The sequence below is a fragment of the Vanellus vanellus genome (assembly GCF_965231255.1).
Source record: "Vanellus vanellus genome assembly, chromosome: 3".
Taxonomy (NCBI): Eukaryota; Metazoa; Chordata; class Aves; order Charadriiformes; family Charadriidae; genus Vanellus; species Vanellus vanellus.
Window position 1 is genome coordinate 73,938,669 of NC_138907.1, and position 15,669 is coordinate 73,954,337.

Sequence of the window (15,669 nt, forward strand, 5' to 3'; positions counted from 1 at the left end):
CGTAAGCATTGCTGCTAAAAAAGCAGCCGGGAAGGTGGGTTTGAGCACAGTATTTAAATGCTCAGCTGCCTTCTCTTGTGCATGTTATGCTTCAAGTAGTTTTACTTCTTCTACCCTCCCAATAAGAACTACAGTGATGCCCTATCTTCAGTTATCCCAGGGAAGGAGATGAATCACCACAACCGTAAGATACACCATTTACAGCTGCCAGTACAACAGCAGGTCAAATAAAGACGGAGAAGGAGGCCTGTTTTTCTTAAATAGGTATTTCTGCAATCCCTTCAATCCCCCAGGTGAAAAGGAAACTTAAGAAATTCTCCTTAAATAAAAGCTATGTACAAATTGCACACATTGCGAATGGAGCACTGAGATCAGTTACAGAAAATAAGATGTACAGTCTTCACTGATAACATCTCTCTTGCTATAAACAGTGATAAACAGCATATGCTTTCTTCAGATGTCAGAACCCAGCAAGACTGCAATATTATGTACACAGGGCTTGTTTGCCTTCTGCCTCCCGCAGCAGAGCCCCTCCAAACTCTGTTTTCGCTTCACAAAGCTGTGCAGCGACGTTCCCGCGCACGGCGTCTCTCCGGCTCGGCAGATCACAAGAGAGCTGTCATTGCTGTCTGGCTTATTGGTTTTAGGCAGTCTCTGGGCGTTGAGTAGCCCTCGCTCCCGAGGGCATTGGGCTGGGGTTTCTGGTAGTCCGTGCTGTAGCTCACGGAGGCCAGAACGCCGTTAACTTTGGGTTTGTCGTAGTTTATGACACTCTGGGGTGTCTGATAGTCTCCGTTCCTGATCTCGGTCTTACACGAACTAGAGAAGCTGCCGGCAGAAAGGGAGTGTTTCTGAGATGAGACGACAGGTACGTTGTAGCCATTTTCAGGGGGGAAATTATTTTCTCTTGCTATGTGCCGCTCTATGATGGGGGTGGCATATTCGGGCTCTTGGCTGGTCAGGGGCAGAGCGTACTCGTGCCGGTTAGCTCTGTGCGGACAGTGATAGTGATTTTCAAACTCTGAACTCCCCCTTCTTCCCCCACCTTCAGTGTCCATGGGTCTAAAAGTAGATCCTTTCCGTGTTACCGTCCCAGTCCCGATCATGAGAGGCTGCTGATAATCTAAAAGGAAGCATGAACTGCTCAATAAGGCACAGATGGATTATTTTATGTATCCAAGACTTAGGCATTGATAAGTATTTTATGTTGAAAAATGACTCGCTTATTGTATCAAACGTGGTTTTCAGGGATGTGAGGAAACCTTGCCCCATCACCGGTTCTGTAACCTCCTTCATCAAGTAAGCTCTGCAGAACATGGCAGAAGCTCTTCCATGGAGGAGCTCCAATCTGCCACTCCTTTCCTTACTCCCTCCCTCCCTTTCCCCACCTACCCACCCAAATAAATTAATGTCATTTCTGGAGTATATTCAAAAGTTCCAGAAAAAGAGAAGTCAACAAAATATTCGCAACAAACTGGACAAAGGCCGTTGCATGGAGATCCACAAACAAGTTCTCCAAAGCAAGTGTTCCACTTTTGAAACAATTAAAATGCCCAGCGGATTCTTAACGAGCCCGACCAAGTGCTGGCTTTATTTAAAAGGCATCTCACAGTAGCTGACTGACAAGAAGGATGAAGTTAGGCGGAACGGCAGCCAAGAGAGTCAAGGGAAGTGTGAAATGCAGTAAGCCAGCTCAGCACTGCTGCAGGCGCGCGAGGGGGGACAAGCCGTGGGAGGAGAAGCGGGACCGGCACTGCCGGAGGAACCCAGCGGTCACCCCCCGGTCAAGGGGGGCAGCAGGGATAGAACTGGGGGTGGGCAAACAGCAAGAGCAGGAGCAAGGAGGGAGATGGAGAAAACGGAGCCTCAAGCAGCGCGTGTTTGCACCTCTAGTCAAGGAGGCTGCCGGGTAAGGAGGAGATCTGGACTAACAGGGTTTTCAAAAAAAAAAAAAAAAAACCAGTAAAACTATTATGAGAAAATTCAGCGTTGTAACTTTCTCGCTTTGGTGCTTGTGACTATCTCTTATGGATACATACGGTGGCCTGAACAGCTCTAGTAAATGACACTGCTAAAGTATCGTGTTTTGACGCAGGCGTGAAGAAGTTAGCTCAGTTTCTGTTCTGGCATCGCGGCTCATCTGACATGAGCGTTGAATTCGATCCCATATGTCCTGTGAATCTTTTTGGCAGTTCCTGGCTGCTTCCCAAACTTCAGCATGTAGGGTGAAGGTGTTATGATATTTCACTAAGTAAGCGGTGCAGCTCTCCCCGGCATCGCTGCTGCCGTCCCCAGCAATCTCCCCCCTCCCTCAGGATGCGGCGTCTGGACTCGCTCCCAGCTGCCTTTGAGAACTGGCAGCCTGGGATTCAAAAAGGGGGGGTGGAATTTCGTGTGGCATGTTAACCTGTATGCAATTTGTGTGCCCTCTGCAATTAAATTATTAAATGGCGCATTTCTGGGCTGCGTTCACATTTTTATTTCAATTTTCTTCTTCTTTTTTTTTTTTTTTTTTTTTTTTTTGAGGAGACTGTAGGTAACACGCTAAGGCTGAGGGGCTGCCTGGCCAGACTGAGAGGTCAGGCTTCCCACACATGGCAGGAAGGGAGGGTGGAGAGAGCAGACTCCCTGGACACAGCCGAGGGAGCCAGATAACCATGATTTGTGAGCAACCTTTATTCACTCCCTTTCCTTCATGAAATAAAACTGTTTTATAGGTCTTTGCATATTTATATTGAAAGTTTCTGTAAAGGGTTGAAACCGTCTTTGAAAGATATCGAGGGTAGCACCATATGGAATTACAGTAACCATCCATTTGTGTTTTAAATGTATTTCTCTGCCAAACACATTGGAGAAATTCTAAGGAATTTCTATGGTCTGGAGCCTGGAAACAGCAAATTAATCTTTCTGGAAGATTGCTGATCACTGATCCCATGATATGGCTGGTCTCACTAGCCTTTCCAGACAGACTAAACTAGGCAGGGATAAGATGTGCTAAGAGGATGAATTAAAAAACCATCCCTTTGGGATGCAAATAGTACTGATGCGGGGGTTTGCTCTATCCAAACAGTGACCTGGGACCAAGGTGCCACAGGAGAGAGGCACTGTGGTTTGGTTTTTTCCTTCTCTCTCATCTACCTGCCTCCACTTCAGGGGACCTCATCTCCAAAATAGTTCAGGCACCAGGAAAGCTGCACAGAGATCTCGGCACGACTTCCAGCTGGGCGTGAAATCCCACTGCAAACCAACTAAGCGATTTTTCTATTTGCTCAGCAACGAGGGGTGTTATACTTTGTTCCATTTCCAGAGACATTTGTGTTTAAATAGAAACACAAAAATTAGTCAGCAAAGCCAAACTATCCTATGCGAGGCACATTCTTGCACTGCACTCATGCCTGACTGCCTCCCATGATTACCTTCAGCTGTAACTATTTCAGAGCCAGGAAATCTTTCCCAAAAACTCGGAGAGAAAAAAAATTGCAAAATAGCGGGGCTTTTTCCACTGATACACGTAGCTGCTTCACTATATGTCTTGTAACGTTGCTGGCCCATCCCTCTCCCTGTTACCTGTCCTGCATGCAGAGCAACGTGAAGGCATGGCAGGGGGAGCAATTGTTACCTGCCATGTCACTGGTGACCAGATCTAGTTTTTGCGGTGTCTCCTTCTCATTGTTATAGCTGATGGTAAATTCAGTCGACTGATGTCTGGTGAAGGGCTGCTTGATTTGTTTCCAACAACCTACGATAAAGAAATATAAATAGAAGGCTTATCGGCAAGTTAAACGCTTATAAACGGAAGGCTTATCAGAAAGTTTAATTTTTGGTGTTCTCCGTGCTGTCAATATATTAAAGTAGTTAAAAAGCAAGACTAAAACAGGCTGTTTATAAAAAAAAAAGCCCCCTAAATTTGGAGGGTGAAAAAGCGTATCATCAGTTGGGATTTGTGAAAATGAAACTTTGTAGAGGGTTTTCTTGACAAGAAGGACTTAAACTCAGTGCCTGCACTGATGCCTTAACAATCAGGAAAATACCAGCTTTAAATCAGTTCTATGTTTTGCCATTGTTTATCTGGCAAAAAATAATGCTTAACAATTTCTTTTTTTCAGTAGACTAATATGGCTTCCTTGATATCTGAGCACACACCAATTAATTCGTTCTCGCAACATCCTCGTGAGACAGAAAAGAGAAAATCCACTGTGGCAGGCACTTGCCTGGAGCCTGCGACGGGAGGTCTGTGGAGAGGTAGGTTGGAGTCCCAGCTTTCTGAGTCCCCAGCCTGGTTCACTGGGGCTTAGGAGCTCGGTTTATGAAGCGCGCAGACGCTACAGATGAACTGACTGGGTAAGAGGCTATCTCCAATTTCTTGGGATTTGTCCTCATTAGCAAGTGAGAAAGGATTATGATGTGACCTTGAAAAATCATATTAGCAAATATGATGTTAAGTACAAATTAATTTTCTAATGAGGGCGAGCTGCAGTGGGTAACGACGTTCCTTTCACTGACGTCAGCACCTGCTGAGGGATGAAGTTTTGGAGCTGAGCTACTGTGAGGCACTTGTCAAGAGACGTGGATTGCTTAGCGGTGCCTTTTTTAAGGGAAAGCCGAGATTCAGAAGGATATTCTTCTACTGAGATGGCAGGCCAGGAAAAACAGCTAAACCCCAAATTCCAAGCTGATGGGGGACCCCGCTTGGCAGCATTATCAAGCAAGACAGAGATCATCACTTCACTGGGGTTTTGCAGGCATCTCTGAAGCAGAGTCCTCAAGCCAATCCCCTATTCAGATTTTACACATGAAGTACAATTCAGTATTGTTAGGCTTTATAAGTACAGTCCCAACCGGGGAGGGCAGCGAGATGGAAATATTAAAGCCATAAAAAATTATTAGCCCTTGCTCTCTTGGAGAAAGGCAATCCCCTCTGCTGTAGGGGGAAAAAAAAAAAAAAAGGAAAGCAGCAATTTTCTGCGAAATAGGTATTTTGGAGCAGGGAAGGAAATGGAGGGCACCTGGGAGCACTCTTACATGCTAATTTATACGCTTTGTATAATAGATCTTTTGCTAATTGCCTTTCTGTCAGAGAAACCAAATTATATTGTTTCTCAAGGCACTGTGCTAGGATGACACAAGTGGGACTATCGTTTGCCATTTCCCTCGCATGAAGTAGTGAATTTGAACGAGGAAACGTGGATGCTATTTCACCAGCATTTCATGCTTAGTTGCATAAACCCCTTCCCCTTGGCCCAATGGACAGGACAGGACAAAGCGCGTGATTCTCCACTAACCTGATTTCTGAGCACTGGATAATCCGTAAGAAAGTCCTTTGGCTTCTCGCCTGCGAGGAGAGGAAAGCATTTATAAACATTTGCACTCACAGCATTTCTGCTTCATGTCTTAACTCCAGCAGAGAGAGCTTTTGTGTTTAGCAGCTGAGGACAACTCTTCCCTTGGAGTTTCTGGAGGCCGGTGTTTACTAGAACATAAGGCATGCAACCCAACATTTTGGTTTTCCCCATCTATATGCAAGTTGTGAGTGCCGGTATTCAAATTTTTTGTGTCTGGCACTCATCGATTTGATGCGTCCGTGTCCGTGCGCATCACTCCAGGTTATGTTTTGTGGGCCTGCTCTTGTGAATTCTTTGGCTAGTTTATAGATTTAGTGGGAATCCAGGGCAGAGCCGGGTACCGCTAGTGATGAAGCAACACCACCAGAGCATCGCTTATACTTCCAAATCCCCATCTGCTGATAGAAGCTTTTCCCAGCTCCACATGCAAGTGCAGGTTCATATGGATGGACATCTAGCAGGAACCACAGTTAGCAGTGCTTCTTCCTCTCCTCTGACTTGTGAAATGAAGCGGCTTTAGTTTTAGCTGCTTCCCAGTGTATGTGTACAGCTCCTTACAGCTGGGCTCTGCTTTCAGGCCGCTAGGTTACGTGCTCTGACTTCAGGGACTGGGAAGCAGAAACACAACGGGAGGGAAATAAAAGAAAATGGTCCAGATAGATAGCTCAAGTCCTCTCTTCACTGAGTTTTTACTTGGCTTTGGTGTGGAAACTATTCTGTCTTCAGCTGCTTTACACCTTAGTACTTGTGGGTATACGTAGGCTGAAGAGAACAGCTGGTTACATTGCATGGTGAATTGGGGTGTGCAGTTCTGACCCACTTTACCTTCATTTTTGTCCGACTAGGGGAGACATACAATAAGAAATACAATTTACAGAGACACGGTATGAGTTCTACTTAAAAGGAAGATTGCCGAACAGGATCAATTTCCAGCTCCCTGGTGAAGAGGGTCTGGAAAGAGGGCACGTAGCTGGACGTGCTAGCTAGGTAGCCACAAATGCCTCCTATGACAAAAGCCAGGATCTTACTTGCGCAGGGCTGCACAGATACAAATTCCGGAGAACAGGAACAGACACAGCACGATGAGGACAGGGACAATTATGGCTGTAAGCTTTAAGCCTGAATGAGGGAAAAAAAAAAAAAAAAAAAAGGATTAAAGTTTAAAAGGTAAATTACTCTGACACTAGTAATTTTTACTACAGAGAATACAGCAAAAAGCAGATGATCTTGCAGGAACACTCCTTGCAAGAGAGCTTGAAAATGTAAAACTGTAAAACTGCAAAACTGCAAGACATGTCCTCAGCCATGGAACAGTGTTGGAACAGTGTTGAGATGAGAGAGTTAAATATACTTTCTAAAGGCTGACACTTGGCTTAATATCTATATGCATCCTTACAAAGAGCAGTTCTTTCTTATTACACACTAGGTAACTTTTAAAAAGCCACTTATAACAAGTCTGCTTTCAATTGCTTATAAAACTGTGAAACGAAACTGCAATTTTACATGCTGAGTATCTGGCTCATGCTGAACTGGTTGAAACATTTCAGTCAAAATAGTTCAAAGATTTACAGAAGTTGGAGCTACGGAAAAACCTGTTTAGCCCCTGTTAAATTCTAACACAACATGGTTTAGAGCAGGGATTTGAAAATTAGCAGTGGGGTGGCTCCTGTGTCAGGAGTGCGCCACTCACTATTCCTACAGACACTTACCAGGCTGTGAGAATAACGTAGTACACGTGTCCACAGGGTATTTACAATTTAGCAGATGAAATCTCAGTAGATTTCATTTTTAGTGAACACGGATACAATTTACCCATACCGCTGCACAGATGAACTAAGCTTGCTCTTGGCAAGAGCAGTGCACTTTCAGAAGAGCTTTTTTCTTACAGTGATTGCATCTTAAAACCATTTTTTTTTTACAGAGACATTCAGCTACCTAACAGGTAGCAGTGTTTGGCGTGGTGGGTCCGGTAATTCCTGCCCAGTCCACCAAACGGTCAGTATAAGCAAAAAATTTTGTTTGCTTGCTTTTTAAGATCTAAGAAATTAGCACCACAACATTAAAGGATGAAGATTGCATATTCAGGGGGAAGTATGAGAATTAAGTTTTTCTGACTGCCCCCTTCCCCCTTGAACATAGGCATTATGAAAAAGTGTTCTATTACCTAACCACGCACTATCGTATGTTGCTTCGACCCGGGGACCTGCTCTGGGAGGAGTCATGGTTGAGTAGAGAGAAAGTAACATTTTTGTGAGACCGCTGTCTCATGTGTTACAAAAATCATGAAATATAGGAAGAGGGTGAGGCAAAGCTCCTCCAAAAAATGCCGATGAGTGCTCGGTATAGTCCCTTGAGCCACCTACCAAGCATGGCAAATAAACCGATACGACAGGGAAACCAAAGCCTAATGTTTCACACATCAAAGAAAATGAAGCCTTTCAATCTCTTTCTGTGCCTTAAGACAAAAAGAACTTATGCTCCTCCCTCTCCTCTCTGTCGTTAACCTTTAATAAATTCTGAAGGGAAAATAAAAAGTTTTGATTTGTGAGAAAGTTTAAAGTTCACTTAGGCTGGGCTGAAGACGTGATGCATCTTGGGGAAAATGCAGTGCGAGGTAGTGTTACCCAAGTTAGTTTCTTCCGACGGGATGGGCTCCGTAACAGTCCTGTCTTCTTTTCCGAGGGAGGTTTCTGTGCTCTGACTTGGTTTCTGCCACATTGAATGCGTGAATGAACTATTAGCTGCAAAAGAGAAGGGGGCATCAGTGGCACTGGGGTAGCACAGGGGGCTTTGGAGGCACCATGCCTGGGGAGCACTGCTTACCCCATACCTTGCATTATTCGACAACCCATCAGCTCGAGCTTCAAGGCTATTCTTTGGTTCCAGGTTTGAGGGATAATTCGCACATAACGGGCCACTATGGGAGGGATGAAGTTATTGCGTACAATGTCACCAGAGTTGGAGTTGCCTTGGAATACCTGCAGCGAAACATAAGCACATTGTTTGCTCTGTTTTAAAAGTCCCTTTCTTCAAAGTGCTCCTGACATACAACTGTAAGGACTTTCATTATCCTAAGACTAATATATTGATAATCTGGGATGGAGGCACAAGATTTTCGGAATTGAGAGTTCTGGAAAGAAATAATCTTTTTAGTTCTGACAGATGATCGCATTTTTTTGTTAGCTCAGAGAAGAATGATTATCACTCTCTTTCAATTCTGTGTAATTTCTAGTTAATGTATGCTGGTATAATGCCATCAATTTTTATTTAGTAGCACCGCAGCATCCTTACTCGGGCAACAGGGGATAAAAATGTAAAAAGAAAAAAAAAAAACCGAAGTGAAATATTTCTAGCTGTTTTAGTAAAATGGTCAGTTTTCTGTGTCGAGCTTGAAGAGCGATGCAGTTGTGTCTCTTCTTCCCTGCTCTTAAACAGTATTTCCCAGAATCAGCTCAGCCCACGTGCAGAACAGTAGTCCTTGCAAAATTAGTTCTTGGAGATGCTTCCGAATGATGTAGGAAAACTTAAAAGCCTGATGAGGTAGGAACGTGAGCTCAGCATATCTCAAACAAAATGTCAGGCCACATGGGGTTCTGATGGGACAGGTTTAGTCATGCACCTGAGCTGAAACTAAAATATATATAATACTTTCATAAGATTATTCGTATATAACAAGTCATTGTGGAAAACTGCGAACCTGCAGATTTTAAATAGCTAGCTTTCACAGTTCAGCCACCGCTAGGTTGATTTGTCACTTTTTGGGCCAACACCACTTCAGTTCCACATTTAAAAATACAAAACCAGTTAACGTTGCGCAGTGAAATTCCTTGCCATACAAGCTAAGAAAATCAGAGCCAGCAGGAAATCTCTCTACAGCTCTCCCAAGTTTTTTAAAACTGCCGTCAGGACTGAGGGCTGGGTAGAGCCTTATCCCGAGGCAAGCTGAGCGCCCTCCAAAATGCCGAGTGAAGGTCTGACTTTGAAATCTGGGGGGACAGGGAGGGGAGGTGGGGGCTTTTGGTGTTTTGTTTGTTTGTTTGTTTGTTTGAAAGGAAACATGATGTTTTCAGGGGAAAATGTTATTAGACGAACCTGTGCAGCACATCCTTTGTCTGCAGGAACTAGTTGCGCTGCTTTTATCTGTTCGTTGCGAAAGTCACTTAAGAGTCTGTGAAAGCTGTTGTGTGGACAAGTATTTTGGTATAAGAGCATTTATTTTATGTTCAGTTACATCAGTTCCTAACAGATGTAGGCTGTGCCCACAGATTTGTGTCAGAAGAGTCCTGCCAGCGAGGGGGGCAGGCAGCGGTGCGGTCCCTGGTGACCGTAACACAGCCAAGCAGGAGCTCGGTCCGCAGGCACAGCTCCACCAGCAGACCTGTGCTTTTACCCAAATTGGTTGTTCCACTTGTGGTGGGGGTGGGGTGACCGTCCCGGTGCATCTGCAGCTGAATCTCAGCTTTGCGGGTGCCATACCGACCCGCTTCTTGCTTCTGCACTGGTACAGCGTTCCTAGAACAGGCAAGCTCTGAGCTGAGCTAAAGACTTGCCCAAACAGCCTGTTGTACAGCTTTAATTACACCGTGTTGTGAGTTTGGTTTTTTTTTTTAAAAAAAAAAAAAAAGAGGAAAAAAGGATACAGACATACACATGCCTCCCTGTGTGTGTGTCTCAAAACTTCAGCGAGCCCTGGATAACTTCTTTGTTTCGACAAGCTCACTATCTAGTCCGTGGCTGTAAATTACACTGGTGAAGACAACCCAAGTCTAGACAAGTCTGAAACTCCTGATCTTGCTTGACAGTGAAAGCCTGCCCTTCAACGTCAAGGCAGTGCACGCATTATTAGTCTGTGTTTTCTTCCCCCTCCCACTTTCCCTTACCTTTTCTTCATTGCTCAGAATCCCTTTGTAAGTTCTCCATTTTGAGTTGTTATTTTTATAGTTCATTGTAAATGTCTTTACGTAGAAGTTGAAGTTCAGCATCAGGGATCCAGAACCAGTGGTCTTAATCCCTTTTAACAAAATGCAAAATACATTTTCATTTGTTAGGTGTCTGTTTTAAACGAACATTTTCAAATGCAAACACAGAAGCCAAAAACATTTGGAGAGATTTGTTTTTAAAGTCTTTATTTCTTTTTCAAACTATTTTGGAATTGAGTTTAAAGTTGGGTAAAGAATGGGAATTGGTTTTAAATTGTGAATTTAGAGCAATGGAATTTTTAACAGAACTCAAATTAGTGGCTCCAAAAATGGTAATTGCTTTTTGATATTACAGTTTATATCATCAGTCTTTACATCTTTAACAGCAATTGTAATTTACATTTTTACAACTAAACCAGGAGTAGGAAACAGGAATTCCTTTCACTTGGGCCATTGGTTCAAAGGCTATGACTTTACTGTTTCTTACTGATTCCAGAACTGTGTCATTAATAGATCCTAAGCAATCATTTATCATCCATCCAGACTCTACTGGTCACTGTATAAGTATTTTGTTCTGAGCCCAACAGCATGTTTACAGATCAGGCATACATGACAGTTGAGTTCAATCCTATATCCCCATCGGAAGACTAGTCTTGTAAATAGCCATGATTTTTTTAAATAGGAAAATAATATTCCTCAATACAGAACATTTCATTACATTTAATGCATTAGTGCATTATTAGCTTTTTGGCTGCATTCAGTTTCTGAACCCCCAGCTTCTAATAACCAGACAGTGACCTACCTGTTATTCTCTTCTTCTCTCCCAGGTCTATCTCCAGCCATTCACGATTGCTGCTGTGGTTAGAGGCCCAAGCCAATCCTGGGACTTGAAGCCAAGCCTTGTCGGGAGACCACTGGAACAGTTGCCCAAATTCGTTGGTCTCCTCCCAGTAGGAAGATGCAGTAACCTGGCTCTTGGAGAGGAATCCCTCTTCCAGACTGAGAGATTTGTTGCAGCCTAGGAGTCCCCACACAGACAGGCAGAAGGAGTTATTTTGCGTTTTCACAGCATATTTTTATATTAGGCTAGCAACATATGAAGACCACCCACAACCGCAAAGTCGGATGTTGCTTAATCTAGTGCTAGCCTGATGCCATCCATTAGCTGTGATGTTTGCCAGTCAATTTGTAGTGGATGATCCAGTACCAGCGTGCTGTGGTCCCTCTCCTTTCCCTGCTTAACTCATGACACCTTCTGACTTTGTTTTTTAATCTCTGCAGTTTTTTAATCACTTTGTTTTTTAATCTCTGCAGTTTTGTCTCATTCCTGTGAAGACTTCTTACATGTTTAAATTTTCTTTCTGAAACGTATTATTTATTTCGAGAATGGCATTAACTAATTTAGCTGTACAAAACATTTCTCAGATGAAGGCACTGTACTGAAAGGAGCACTTAACTGTAAATATTTCATGATTCTCACCTGCAATTAGGGCTAGGAAAGTTACTCATTAGAGAAGCTCCTTGATACTGCTGCCAGGAGGTGATATCATGAAGATAATAGCTGGAGGTAAGTATTACAAACTCCACCAAAGAACCCGCAAAATTTCTACACATGAAGGTTCTTCAGAGAAAACAGGCTCATGGAATAATGTTTCAATGAAGTTAAAAATAATTCCCTGGCAGTTTCAAAGGCCTATACATGCTCTTCGGTTTTCAGTGGAATAGTAAATGATTTTATCTCAGATGACTGAAATATAATTCAAATGAACGAGTGCGAACTTTTCCCCCCTCTTTGCTATGCTTTATGCAAATGAACAGCTTGACAGATTAAAGACGCTTTTGCATCTTGGAAAGTCATAAACAAAACCTCGTTCTGTATCAGCGCAATGTAAATATATTTTCATTCCTCTCTCTGTTTTCATTCTCTTCTTGTATAATGAAGATGGAATTTATAAATGTCTGAAGAAAAACTGCTTTCATTTTCTGCCGCCTAAAGTACATTAAAATGGGATTATCTGATTGCCATTTTTCATGTGCTGGCACCAGAAATGTAACAGCAGAATACTATTTCTGTTTCTCCTCTATGTCCATATGACCTATTCCTATTCTGTGTTTTTTTTTCTAGCTCACTTCACATCCCTTCAAATTTTTTATTCAACTTGCCAGTTTTAAAAAATTGCTGTCCTAAAATATCCTTCCTAGACACAGCCTGACATTATCCTGATTACTCATCAAAACTTTTACAGCAAATACTTAAATAAAACGGTAAAATTCGAATCGCTAAAAATAAAGGCATTAGTCTTACCGTTTGAAGTAAATGTAAACCGCTTATCTGACAGCGAACCACTGTAAGAAATGAAAAAGGTAATTGAGCCTTTCAGGAGGAGGTCACGGGAACACTGAGGTACAGTTTCAGAATCACTGTTTATCTAGCAAAACATCTCTGGCCAGACAGCCGCCTGCTTTGCTGGCAGGTTACCGACCCCAGTAAGAGCACTCTTGCGCGTCTCTCACCGTGACTGAATTCAGATTGGGTTTTTTTAATGGTTTTGAGCATTTGTTATGCTTGAAAGTGACTCCCCATCCCATCAGCCTGTTACTTTTGCTGCGTACTTCTGCTTTTCTCCTCTGCACTGGCCCTCTGCCGCTGTGGGAAAATTTTTCCCTTCTGCTCCTCAGGCCATAAACACGAGAGCATTCAAAAGAGCCAGAAATGGGAAAGCTAACAGGGCCTGGAGCTACTGGTGGTGCACTGCTCCAGCACCGGGCCCAGGTCTCCTCTCACCTAGAGTAGCTTGAATTAGAGCAACTCCACTGAAATCGATGACTTTCTGTTAGTCTAAGTCCGCATCTAGTTTGAAGAAAATTCAGCCTTAAGCACCGTGAAAGAGTTACGCCTGATGGTGACTAAAGCACGTCAGCTGACGGTTCCTACTTGGGCTACAGGTGTATCGCAGCCAGCCTGAATGAAAAATACCCCTTGTTTCAATCTGGTTGAAGAACCACTTCTATTATAACCCTGACCAACAGCGCCTATCAGGAACGGTTCTTTTTGCTCCATTAACAGGACCACATCTATGGCTCCCCTCTTCTTCCCCCTTCTGACACAGACTGTTTTGCTTCAGGGGAAAAGCCATTTCTTGGGCCGCTCCACACAACCCTGCACAATGCAGGACAAGATAAAATCACCACTGTAAGGGAAAGCTGTGCTTTCCTTGGCCTCCTATGGAGCCACTTTCTGACTCCCAACAAGATGCCCCTGAGGTTTCATTCCAGAAGCGATGACTCTGACTGGCTGCATAACAAAAATAAAAGCCCGGGCTTTAATGTGAAATTAGTTTGGATTGCTTGGAAATCTGACCCCTTCAACGTCGCTCCAATTAGCTGCACGCATCACTTGCCCCTTTTGAAAAGCCTTGGCCAGCGTGACTGAGCAGTAAAACAACTTCTGCACTTAAGCATCAAGACAGCTCCCTTTCAGGCTGCCCTTTGTTGTTGGGCAGGAAAATTTCCCCCGAGGTACCGTCTGTGGGCTCACAGCGGTGCACACCGCTATATGTTTTGAGAGCACAGAAAACAGGGAATAGGAAAGCGGTCCCATGTCAAGGTCAATAAAAACACTGCCTTTTTTTGTCACTGAGGGAAAACTAATGACTACAGGCAAATGAAGCCCTTCAGAGATGCTGGAGAGCACTGGGAGGGAGCTGATTTATTTGGGCACGTAGGCGGTAGAGTAGCTAGAAGGAGAAACTCAAGCCTTCCCTCCCACATCTTCCCCCCAGGCAATCCTCAGGGGCGATCAGATGTGCTCTGCTTGCTTCAAACCCGTTCCACATTACAGCCAAAACAATTTTTGCTTTCTTGACGATTACAAAGCAATTCATTGCAAGAGAAAAGAAGAAAATAAAAACCCAGAGTGATCAGTAAAACCTACCCAAAACAGAAATCACAGCGCTCCTTGAATATTTATTTATGAGATAATGCTTTGTAATAAAAAAGTCACCCAGATCCCTTTCAAAGAGAGGGTAGCAATTTTAGCAATAAAGGGAGGAGGTTAGAATTTCTCAGGTCTATGAAGCTATGAAATCAAGCTGAAATATTTCTGCTATCATTCTGCAAGTCACTGAAGAGGACAAACTAATTCAGTAAGTGGTAATTCATCAGTTTCCTAATGTGACAGGTGGAATTTGTCACACAAATTTCACTTTGTCCTTTAAGGGGTGGTGTTGCCCCACGCTCCTCATTTCCCAACAACCTTCAGGATCCTGCCTCGCTAACAGTACCGGCGGCAGGACTGCATGGGGGACCTGTGCGGGTAGTTCTGCAAAAAAGGATGCTGCTTCCTGTAAGAAATCACATACTTATTACCTTTTTTTTTTCCCCTTCTCCAGAGTCAGTCTCAAGGGAGCTTTTTACAAGCAGTGCAGGTTAACCCCGAATCTCATCTTTCACAATTCACAAGCACGCGGTCTCTTGCATTTTCAAAGACGAATGTACAGTCACAGGCCAGCTCACGTGGCAAAGTTGAACCCCCATATATTTGTATTGGGGTATCAGGATTGCCCAGTAAATCCAGCCACTCGATCTTCATTACAGCATTTGCGGGTGCAGGTCCACACGTGGATCATGAGAACCGAAAACCTCGCAGATGCTGGAGCATAACAAGTGCACCAAAAAATGGAGTCGGGGAGGCCAAGGTCAGCTCTTGCGGGCTGGTGAGCGAGCGAGCCGTAACCCCACCGTCACATTGCAACGCAGGTATTTAACAGCTCGATGCACTCCAGCAGCAGCTTTTGATGAGGTCCATTTCGGCTCAAGTCACTAAACAATTTAAATCTTTAATACTGCAATCCACTATAAATGAGATTTTAAAAACTTGAGTAAGCTTTTAGTTAAGGGCATCTAAAAAGCTCTTGAAGCACTGCTTTCTAAGCACCGTGCCGGCTGCTCCGCAGGAATTTCTTGTAGTGTGTAGGTATCCCAAGGACAGGGAAGCCACACGGCTTTAGAAATACCTCTTACGAAAGCCTTTTTAAAGCACGAAACGCAATGGTTCATTTTCTTAGTAAATAGGCCCACTGTTTCTAGGAACACTTTTTCATATTTCGAAATAAAAGGGTTTCCCCACATCCGCCAATTTCCCACTCCTGGGATAACAGGCTCGCATCAGCAGTTCATCTGCTCCCAGAATTGTCCCAGCTGCCAGGAGCAGCAGTAGCATCCCGGGAAGCGCTGTGCATATTTCTCAAAATCTGTGCCATCTAGTTTGCAGGCATCCGACCCCGTATGAGCCCGTTTAACTGTGGCTCCCTGTATAATCTGTAGAAAGCGACGGTTGCCTCCTCGGGGCAATTCAGTCCCTTTGAGGTGTGCATCATGCTCGAGGAGTGCCTCTCTCTGCCCCGGTA

At 43.8% G+C, this 15,669-nt stretch overlaps 1 protein-coding gene across 1 annotated transcript in view; it reads right to left on the reverse strand.

Moving 5' to 3' along the window:
• Positions 1 to 605: 605 nt before the first annotated feature.
• Positions 606 to 15,669, reverse strand: part of LOC309670546 (discoidin, CUB and LCCL domain-containing protein 1-like) — a gene marked incomplete at its 3' end in the record, with an annotated part of 162,460 nt that continues 147,396 nt past the window's right edge. Inside the window, exons 8-16 of the mRNA XM_082481542.1 lie at positions 12,567 to 12,607; positions 11,064 to 11,279; positions 10,223 to 10,353; positions 8,173 to 8,320; positions 7,967 to 8,083; positions 6,371 to 6,461; positions 5,283 to 5,332; positions 3,620 to 3,739; positions 606 to 1,123 (exon numbers count right to left, since the gene is read on the reverse strand). Coding sequence (XP_082337668.1) covers positions 606 to 1,123; positions 3,620 to 3,739; positions 5,283 to 5,332; positions 6,371 to 6,461; positions 7,967 to 8,083; positions 8,173 to 8,320; positions 10,223 to 10,353; positions 11,064 to 11,279; positions 12,567 to 12,607 — 1,432 coding nt within the window. The remainder of the gene's footprint in view (positions 1,124 to 3,619; positions 3,740 to 5,282; positions 5,333 to 6,370; positions 6,462 to 7,966; positions 8,084 to 8,172; positions 8,321 to 10,222; positions 10,354 to 11,063; positions 11,280 to 12,566; positions 12,608 to 15,669) is intronic.